The 11,317-nt window shown below is 44.4% G+C and overlaps 1 protein-coding gene across 1 annotated transcript; it reads left to right on the plus strand.

The window, feature by feature from the left end:
- The first annotated feature begins 96 nt into the window (after positions 1 to 96).
- Positions 97 to 7,109, plus strand: hpcal1 (hippocalcin-like 1). Its single transcript, XM_072456966.1, has 3 exons — positions 97 to 501; positions 3,767 to 3,872; positions 6,988 to 7,109. The coding sequence occupies exons 1-3, from the start codon at positions 124 to 126 to the stop codon at positions 7,083 to 7,085; spliced, it is 582 nt and encodes a 193-aa protein (XP_072313067.1). The 5' UTR covers positions 97 to 123; the 3' UTR covers positions 7,086 to 7,109.
- The last annotated feature ends 4,208 nt before the right edge of the window (positions 7,110 to 11,317 follow it).

An 11,317-nucleotide genomic window follows, 5' to 3' on the forward strand; every position in this document is an offset into this window, starting at 1 on the left:
GAGGCTTAATATAGAAATCCAATCAACATTGGTCTAAATAGCTCTCAAACCCTGGTACTCCTTATGGAGTGTTCATTCTCCTCTTGTTACTGTAGATATCAGCTGGAGTGAGGCGGCTGAACAATGGGCAAACAGAACAGTAAGCTGCGCCCGGAGGTTCTGAATGACCTGAGAGAGAACACAGAGTTCAGTGACCATGAACTGCAGGAGTGGTACCGCGGATTCCTCAAGGACTGCCCCACCGGACACCTCACTGTGGACGAGTTCAAGAAGATCTACGCCAACTTCTTCCCCTACGGAGATGCATCCAAGTTTGCGGAGCATGTGTTCCGCACCTTCGACACCAATGGAGACGCCACCATAGACTTCAGGGAGTTCATCATCGCACTGAGCGTCACCTCAAGAGGAGGCCTGGAGCAGAAGCTGCGCTGGGCCTTCAGCATGTACGACCTGGACGGCAACGGCTACATTAGCAGGGCAGAGATGCTCGAGATCGTACAGGTGAGAGGGACAAGTGCACGATACATCAGCAGGGCAGAGATGCTCCAGATCGTACAGGTGAGAGGGACAAGTGCACGATACATCAGCAGGGCAGAGATGCTCCAGATCGTACAGGTGAGAGGGACAAGTGCACAATACATCAGCAGGGCAGAGATGCTCCAGATCGTACAGGTGAGAGGGACAAGTGCACTTTACATCAGCAGGGCAGAGATGCTCGAGATCGTACAGGTGAGAGGGACAAGTGCACGATACATCAGCAGGGCAGAGATGCTCCAGATCGTACAGGTGAGAGGGACAAGTGCACAATACATCAGCAGGGCAGAGATGCTCCAGATCGTACAGGTGAGAGGGACAACTGCACTTTACATCAGCAGGGCAGAGATGCTCCAGATCGTACAGGTGAGAGGGACAAGTGCACGATACATCAGCAGGGCAGAGATGCTCCAGATCGTACAGGTGAGAGGGACAAGTGCACAATACATCAGCAGGGCCGAGATGCTCCAGATCGTACAGGTGAGAGGGACAAGTGCACGATACATCAGCAGGGCAGAGATGCTCCAGATCGTACAGGTGAGAGGGACAAGTGCACAATACATCAGCAGGGCAGAGATGCTCCAGATCGTACAGGTGAGAGGGACAAGTGCACAATACATCAGCAGGGCCGAGATGCTCCAGATCGTACAGGTGAGAGGGACAAGTGCACGATACATCAGCAGGGCAGAGATGCTCCAGATCGTACAGGTGAGAGGGACAACTGCACTTTACATCAGCAGGGCAGAGATGCTCCAGATCGTACAGGTGAGAGGGACAAGTGCACTTTACATCAGCAGGGCAGAGATGCTCGAGATCGTACAGGTGAGAGGGACAAGTGCACGATACATCAGCAGGGCAGAGATGCTCCAGATCGTACAGGTGAGAGGGACAAGTGCACAATACATCAGCAGGGCAGAGATGCTCCAGATCGTACAGGTGAGAGGGACAACTGCACTTTACATCAGCAGGGCAGAGATGCTCCAGATCGTACAGGTGAGAGGGACAAGTGCACGATACATCAGCAGGGCAGAGATGCTCCAGATCGTACAGGTGAGAGGGACAAGTGCACAATACATCAGCAGGGCCGAGATGCTCCAGATCGTACAGGTGAGAGGGACAAGTGCACGATACATCAGCAGGGCAGAGATGCTCCAGATCGTACAGGTGAGAGGGACAACTGCACTTTACATCAGCAGGGCAGAGATGCTCCAGATCGTACAGGTGAGAGGGACAAGTGCACAATACATCAGCAGGGCAGAGATGCTCCAGATCGTACAGGTGAGAGGGCACAATACAGTTAATTCATTTAGAAATAATAATAAGGCATTGCATTTAAAAGCAGTCCCACATATTAAATCTGAAAAATTGTGTAAAAGTGACATTCCCCTGTGTTCTGACCTAGACCTTTCACATTTTTAAATACATTAACATTTAAATATACATTTTTTTTTTTTTTTGATAAACAGTTTAATAGACATCTGCTTTGTTTTTTCCAATAGTTTAAATAGTCAATTATCCAGTGTTCTCATCATTTTGCCCGGTTACAAATCTACTTAGGGCTTGATAAATGCATAAATGAGTTAATCTTCCCTCTGTTTGCAGCGCTGCATGTCTTGAATCAGTGCGCTCCCTTGTAATCATCTGAGTCTCAGTAGATTTACGGGCTCACTGGACGCTGCCCTCTCTGCTCTTATCTGCACTGCATTTGGACTATCAATATTTACTCAGCCACTGTTTGTGGAAACCAACCAATGCGAGAGAGAGTTAATAGATTTGTGTGTGTCTGGGCAGAACCAGCAGCGCTACAGTCCTGCCAATCACACCCAGGGTTAGCGTTAGCGCCCAAATTCACGGCCTGCACGTCTGTCAGCGCCCGCGGCTGACACGGTTCATTTTTCATTTCATTTTTGCTCACAGAAGTACCATGGCATTAGATTTTTGGCTTTCCGACAAGGCTTTCATTAGTCTAACCCTGGACAAAACTATAAAGACGTGTAAATAGTAAAAGTGTAAATAGTAATATGTCTAGAATTTTTTTTAGAAAACTGAACAAGGCGGACACTATTTATACAAATGTTGGACTATTAAGCAGCCTATTAAAGAAGAATGATTATGCTTAATCTACATAGCAGATCATTGTGGAACATTGTTATTATCATCATTATCTTTTATTTTGGACATTTTAAATTGTAATATAAGATAAGATATTCCTTTATTGTCCCACATGGGGAAATTTCATTGTTGCAACGCAGGTAGATACAGAGGTAGATACAGAAGAAAAGAACTGATCACTTATAGGAAGTTTGAAAAACACTTTCAGTAGAAGATAAACAAAAACTCCTATAGACAAAACCATTACCCAACAAGGGATGGAGGGGAAAAAATAATAAAGATAAAAATAAATAAATAAATACGATTGCATGTGATCATGACAGTAATTGCACATGAATTGCACTGTAATTGCACATGAATATTGATACACAAAAGGACACATATTACGCAAAAGGTACTATTTTTGACGTTTTAACCGTGTTGTGACATTGTTTCCTCATTTAACTCCATTGGCACTAGTTTGATGAAGTCCTCTTCCTCGGAGCGTCACAGAACACCCCGATCGAAATGTTCTCGATCTGTGATGTCATCGGAAGAGCTGAAGCTTCGGCGCCGTTTTTAAGTCCATAAATCGTCATCGGACGTGTTCTGAGCATTTCTGCCTCAAATCACAATCCTTACAACGTAAAAAAAAACTTAGTAGATGGGATCAAAAGCCAATTCTTGACGTGGGAAATGCCAACGTGAACAGTTGTTTTTTTTTTGTTCTAAAACATAAAATGCCAAAGGAAATGTTCTCAAGGACATGTTTAAAGGACAATAACGACACAAAAAATGTATAATATGAGTCCTTTCATTAAAGAAACAAGTCTTCTGACACAAAACACTTAAAACTGCATCATCTTAAACGTCATCGCAACAAAGTACACGACAAAAAAACCTAATTCAGAGAAAGTACAATAGTAGCACCGAGTGTGGAATGAAAGAATACTGTAGAGCGTCTTCCATAAAAGCACTTTATATCCAATGCATTCTTTTCATTATTATAAGCACAAAGCGTGTATACGGGTCTTTGACGATGCAGATTTAAATGTATTCGATCTTGAGTCTTTTCCATCGCTGCTGAACACTTCTACTGCAAAGATTGAAGAATTGAAGTCCTACTTGATTGTGACCGCAGGCCATTTACAAGATGGTGTCGTCTGTGATGAAGATGCCCGAGGATGAGTCCACTCCAGAGAAACGCACCGACAAGATCTTCAGACAGATGGACATTGACAATGACGGTAAGATACTGGCAATTATTATCAGCCTCAATGGAATACAGTGTAGTACTTCATGTAGTACTTTTATATTGAGCATCACTTTTGACAGTCCTGCATTCAGAGAGCGTTCACACGTGCAAACTGGATCTGAACATGGACTAAACGCAGGATTAAACATGGACTAAATGTAGAATGAAACCTGGACTAAATGTAGAATTAAACATGGACTAAATGTAGAATTAAACATGGACTAAATGTAGAATTAAACCTGGACTAAATGTAGAATTAAACATGGACTAAATGTAGAATTAAACATGGACTAAATGTAGAATTAAACATGGACTAAATGTAGAATTAAACATGGACTAAATGTAGAATTAAACATGGACTAAATGTACAATTAAACATGGACTAAATGTAGAATTAAACATGGACTAAATGTAGAATTAAACATGGACTAAATGCAGAATTAAACATGGACTAAATGTAGAATTAAACATGGACTAAATGTAGAATTAAACATGAACTAAACGCAGGATTAAACATGGACTAAATGCAGAATTAAACATGGACTAAATGTAGAAATAAACATGGACTAAATGTAGAAATAAACATGGACTAAATGTAGAAATAAACATGGACTAAATGTAGAATTAAACATGGACTAAATGTAGAAATAAACATGGACTAAACGCAGAATCAAACCTGGACTAAACTAAATGTAGAATTAAACCTGGACTAAACGTAGAATTAAACCAGGACTAAAAGTAGAATTAAACATGGACTAAATGTAGAATTAAACATGGACTAAATGTACAATTAAACATGGACTAAATGTAGAATTAAACATGGACTAAATGTAGAATTAAACATGGACTAAATGCAGAATTAAACATGGACTAAATGTAGAATTAAACATGGACTAAATGTAGAATTAAACATGAACTAAACGCAGGATTAAACATGGACTAAATGCAGAATTAAACATGGACTAAATGTAGAAATAAACATGGACTAAATGTAGAAATAAACATGGACTAAATGTAGAAATAAACATGGACTAAATGTAGAATTAAACATGGACTAAATGTAGAAATAAACATGGACTAAACGCAGAATCAAACCTGGACTAAACTAAATGTAGAATTAAACCTGGACTAAACGTAGAATTAAACCAGGACTAAAAGTAGAATTAAACATGGAGTAAACGTAGAATTAAACCTGGACTAAACGTAGAATTAAACATGGACTAAATGTAGAATTAAACCTGGACTAAACGCAGAATTAAACATGGACTAAACGCAGAATTAAACATGGACTAAACGTAGAATTAAACATGGACTAAATGCAGAATTAAACATGGACTAAACGTAGAATTAAACATGGACTAAATGCAGAATTAAACATGGACTAAATGCAGAATTAAACATGGAGTAAACGTAGAATTAAACATGGACTAAATGTAGAAATAAACCTGGACTAAATGTAGAAATAAACATGGACTAAACCCAGAATTAAACATGGACTAAACGTAGAATTAAACATGGACTAAATGTAGAATTAAACATGGACTAAATGTAGAATGAAACCTGGACTAAATGTAGAATTAAACATGGACTAAATGTAGAATTAAACATGGACTAAATGTAGAATTAAACCTGGACTAAATGTAGAATTAAACATGGACTAAATGTAGAATTAAACATGGACTAAATGTAGAATTAAACATGGACTAAATGTAGAATTAAACATGGACTAAATGTAGAATTAAACATGGACTAAATGTACAATTAAACATGGACTAAATGTAGAATTAAACATGGACTAAATGTAGAATTAAACATGGACTAAATGCAGAATTAAACATGGACTAAATGTAGAATTAAACATGGACTAAATGTAGAATTAAACATGAACTAAACGCAGGATTAAACATGGACTAAATGCAGAATTAAACATGGACTAAATGTAGAAATAAACATGGACTAAATGTAGAAATAAACATGGACTAAATGTAGAAATAAACATGGACTAAATGTAGAATTAAACATGGACTAAATGTAGAAATAAACATGGACTAAATGTAGAAATAAACATGGACTAAACGCAGAATCAAACCTGGACTAAACTAAATGTAGAATTAAACCTGGACTAAACGTAGAATTAAACCAGGACTAAAAGTAGAATTAAACATGGAGTAAACGTAGAATTAAACCTGGACTAAACGTAGAATTAAACATGGACTAAATGTAGAATTAAACCTGGACTAAACGCAGAATTAAACATGGACTAAACGCAGAATTAAACATGGACTAAACGTAGAATTAAACATGGACTAAATGCAGAATTAAACATGGAGTAAACGTAGAATTAAACATGGACTAAATGTAGAAATAAACCTGGACTAAATGTAGAAATAAACATGGACTAAACCCAGAATTAAACATGGACTAAACGTAGAATTAAACATGGACTAAATGCAGAATCAAACATGGACTGAATGTAGAAATAAACATGGACTAAACCCAGAATTAAACATGGACTAAATGTAGAAATAAACCTGGACTAAACCCAGAATTAAACATGGACTAAACGCAGAATTAAACATGGACTAAATGCAGAATTAAACATGGACTAAATGCAGAATTAAACATGGACTAAACGCAGAATTAAACATGGACTAAATGCAGAATTAAACATGGACTAAATGCAGAATTAAACATGGACTAAATGCAGAATTAAACATAGACTAAATGCAGAATTAAACCTGGAGTAAACGCAGAATTAAACATGGACTAAACCCAGAATAAAACATAGACCAAATGCAGAATTAAACCTGGACTAAACTGGGCTCAAACCAAGACTACACAAGGACAAACGTGAACACAGTGAAGAAGTAAAGATTTGGTGTAATAATAGAACTGTAAATTTTATACATTTTATTCAGTCCTGAGTGTGTTACAAGTTTCATCTGGGCTCGGACGTCAAACACTGTGTAAATATCTAAAAACAGCACAACAGCATCACCTGCTGGTAGTGACAGGAAACTCACAAACACCAGAAACAGACGGACTTAAAACATCACCATCTGATCAGTAAATAAAAAGGTTGCGTGACTGAGCTCTCTCTCCTGTAGGTCGCCTGTCGTTGGAGGAGTTCATCAAAGGTGCCAAAAGCGACCCGTCGATCGTGCGCCTGCTGCAGTCGGACCAGAGCGCGTCTCGTCAGCTCTGAGTTCTCGGCGTTCTCCGCGTTCTCGGCGTTTACATCCGCGCGGCTGCCGGCCTCTCTGCATCTGTGGACTCTGGTGAAACCTCTGTGGAGATGTTGTTCGCTCCTCCGTCTTGCTTTTGAAAACGTCGGTTACCATAGATATGACATCGCTCGTGGACAGAATAACTCTCAGTATTTTAAACCACTGCCAAACTCCCAAGTAGAAATAAGGATTTCGTCGTGCATGATCTTCTGTGATGAGAAAGCAGGTCTTTGTGTCAGCGTGGAAAAAAATAACATGATTGAACTCAGGATCGAGCTAAATTTGTCCTCTTGTCGGCCCGATTCTTCAGTGCCACTGGGGAAACCTGCAGTACAGCGCCACCACGAGGGGGGTGCGATTATGACGAAAAATAATATCTATTTTTTTAGCATCCTGATAACGATATTATGTGAATCCAACAGAAATGTGTTAAACTATGTCTTCAAACATTTTAATTATCAGACCAATGTAAAATGAATGACAAAAGTACAGAAATATCACCTTATGCACGTATTTGACATCATAACCTTTTAATTTGTATCTTTAATCAGCTCTTTTGGAAGCATTTTTTTAGTGCAAACAATTAACTCAACATTCATATTTTGTATATCTATCTCAAAACAATATTATCTAAATTTTGACATATATTACCCACCTTTGGTCAGGAGAATCTTTTCTTTAGTCCAACTGAAATGAGCTTAACTCAAGAGATTTTGCCAAACGTGTTGTAGATATGAAGACATTTGGTTAATCCTGACCTGACTCCAAAGACAGTTGATGTCGCTCTGTGCTTGGACTCGTTCCTCCTCTTGTTCAGACTCGTTCCTCCTCTTGGTCAGACTCGTCCTCCTCTTGCTTAGACTCGTCCTCCTCTTGGTCAAACTCGTCCTCCTCTTGCTCAGACTCGTCCTCCTCTTGGTCAGACTCGTTCCTCCTCTTGCTCAGACTCGTCCTCCTTTTGGTCAGACTCGTCCTCCTCTTGGTCAGACTCGTTTCTCCTCTTGTTCAGACTCGTCCTCCTCTTGGTCAGACTCGTTCCTCCTCTTGGTCAAACTCGTTTCTTCTCTTGGTCAGACTCGTCCTCCTCTTGGTCAGACTCGTCCTCCTCTTGGTCAGACTCGTCCTCCTCTTGGTCAGACTCGTTCCTCCTCTTGGTCAGACTCGTTCCACCTCTTGGTCAGACTCGTTCCACCTCTTGGTCAGACTCGTCCTCCTCTTGGTCAGACTCGTCCTCCTCTTGGTCAGACTCGTTCCACCTCTTGGTCAGACTCGTTCCACCTCTTGCTCAGACTCGTCCCTCCTCTTGGTCAGACTCGTTCCTCCTCTTGGTCAGACTCGTCCTCCTCTTGGTCAGACTCGTCCTCCTCTTGGTCAGACTCGTTCCTCCTCTTGGTCAGACTCGTCCTCCTCTTGCTCCTCTTGGTCAGACTCGTTCCTCCTCTTGGTCAGACTCGTCCTCCTCTTGCTCCTCTTGGTCAGACTCGTTCCTCCTCTTGGTCAGACTCGTTCCTCCTCTTGGTCAGACTCGTTCAGACTCGTTCCTCCTCTTGGTCAGACTCGTCCTTCTCTTGGTCAGACTCTGTCATGCTCTGAGTGATACGTGAATTCATCAGAAGAAGCAGATACTTCGCTCTTGCCTCAGGTGGAGGTTGGACCACAGTGGCAGGTGCAGGTTGGACGTGGCAGGTGCAGGTTGGACCACAGTGGCAGGTGCAGGTTGGACCACAATGGCAGGTGCAGGTTGGACCACAGTGGCAGGTGCAGGTTGGACCACGGTGGCAGGTGCAGGTTGGACCACGGTGGCAGGTGCAGGTTGGACCACGGTGGCAGGTGCAGGTTGGACCACAGTGGCAGGTGCAGGTTGGACCACAGTGGCAGGTGCAGGTTGGACCACGGTGGCAGGTGGAGGTTGGACCACAGTGGCAGGTGCAGGTTGGACCACGGTGGCAGGTGGAGGTTGGACCACGGTGGCAGGTGCAGGTTGGACCACAGTGGCAGGTGCAGGTTGGACCACGGTGGCAGGTGCAGGTTGGACCACAGTGGCAGGTGCAGGTTGGACCACAATGGCAGGTGCAGGTTGGACCACGGTGGCAGGTGCAGGTTGGACCACAGTGGCAGGTGCAGGTTGGACCACAGTGGCAGGTGCAGGTTGGACCACAGTGGCAGGTGCAGGTTGGACCACAGTGGCAGGTGCAGGTTGGACCACAGTGGCAGGTGCAGGTTGGACCACAGTGGCAGGTGCAGGTTGGACCACAGTGGCAGGTGCAGGTTGGACCACAGTGGCAGGTGGAGGTTGGACCACAGTGGCAGGTGCAGGTTGGACCACAGTGGCAGGTGCAGGTTGGACCACAGTGGCAGGTGCAGGTTGGACCACGGTGGCAGGTGCAGGTTGGACCACGGTGGCAGGTGCAGGTTGGACCACGGTGGCCTCAGTGCAGTCGCAGTGATCTGGACAGTTTTGGGAGAGGAAAGGGAAACATTGTTTGATAAAGCTAGATTGAGTTGATTTAAAAGCCTCTTTAAAAGTCCCACTGTGCTGCATCAGTCTTTACTACGTCCTGAGGGCGTCGGCCTTCCTGTGGAAACTAAATACGGGCATTTTTCCTCCTCAGTGTGCATCAGTAAAGTTCCATAAGTGCCATTACTCACATTTATACTGACGGACTATTAAGGACCACGGTGGCAGGTGGAGGTTGGACCACAGTGGCAGGTGCAGGTTGGACCACAGTGGCAGGTGCAGGTTGGACCACAGTGGCAGGTGCAGGTTGGACCACAGTGGCAGGTGCAGGTTGGACCACGGTGGCAGGTGCAGGTTGGACCACAGTGGCAGGTGCAGGTTGGACCACAATGGCAGGTGCAGGTTGGACCACGGTGGCAGGTGCAGGTTGGACCACAGTGGCAGGTGCAGGTTGGACCACAGTGGCAGGTGCAGGTTGGACCACAGTGGCAGGTGCAGGTTGGACCACAGTGGCAGGTGCAGGTTGGACCACAGTGGCAGGTGCAGGTTGGACCACAGTGGCAGGTGCAGGTTGGACCACAGTGGCAGGTGCAGGTTGGACCACAATGGCAGGTGCAGGTTGGACCACGGTGGCAGGTGCAGGTTGGACCACAGTGGCAGGTGCAGGTTGGACCACAGTGGCAGGTGCAGGTTGGACCACAGTGGCAGGTGGAGGTTGGACCACAGTGGCAGGTGCAGGTTGGACCACAGTGGCAGGTGCAGGTTGGACCACAGTGGCAGGTGCAGGTTGGACCACAGTGGCAGGTGCAGGTTGGACCACAGTGGCAGGTGCAGGTTGGACCACAGTGGCAGGTGCAGGTTGGACCACAGTGGCAGGTGCAGGTTGGACCACGGTGGCAGGTGCAGGTTGGACCACAGTGGCAGGTGCAGGTTGGACCACAATGGCAGGTGCAGGTTGGACCACGGTGGCAGGTGCAGGTTGGACCACAGTGGCAGGTGCAGGTTGGACCACAGTGGCAGGTGCAGGTTGGACCACAGTGGCAGGTGCAGGTTGGACCACAGTGGCAGGTGCAGGTTGGACCACAGTGGCAGGTGCAGGTTGGACCACAGTGGCAGGTGCAGGTTGGACCACAGTGGCAGGTGCAGGTTGGACCACAGTGGCAGGTGGAGGTTGGACCACAGTGGCAGGTGCAGGTTGGACCACAGTGGCAGGTGCAGGTTGGACCACAGTGGCAGGTGCAGGTTGGACCACGGTGGCAGGTGCAGGTTGGACCACGGTGGCAGGTGCAGGTTGGACCACGGTGGCAGGTGCAGGTTGGACCACGGTGGCCTCAGTGCAGTCGCAGTGATCTGGACAGTTTTGGGAGAGGAAAGGGAAACATTGTTTGATAAAGCTAGATTGAGTTGATTTAAAAGCCTCTTTAAAAGTCCCACTGTGCTGCATCAGTCTTTACTACGTCCTGAGGGCGTCGGCCTTCCTGTGGAAACTAAATACGGGCATTTTTCCTCCTCAGTGTGCATCAGTAAAGTTCCATAAGTGCCATTACTCACATTTATACTGACGGACTATTAAGTATTAGCATCTGCTCATGTTGCTCTGAGGAGACTGATTATAGATCTTTGTATATGTTGATCAAATATATTGTTACGTGCAGAGGTGGGTGATATTGTTTTGGTATACAGTACCATATTTTTTAGGTTATGCTGATATTTTCTCATACACGTGCCTGTAAATGACATTGTCGAAGGTTT

This window comes from Eucyclogobius newberryi, unplaced genomic scaffold (genome assembly GCF_026437365.1).
Source record: "Eucyclogobius newberryi isolate DKJ021-1_F unplaced genomic scaffold, fEucNew1.0.hap1 SCAF_1, whole genome shotgun sequence".
NCBI classification, from domain to species: Eukaryota; Metazoa; Chordata; class Actinopteri; order Gobiiformes; family Gobiidae; genus Eucyclogobius; species Eucyclogobius newberryi.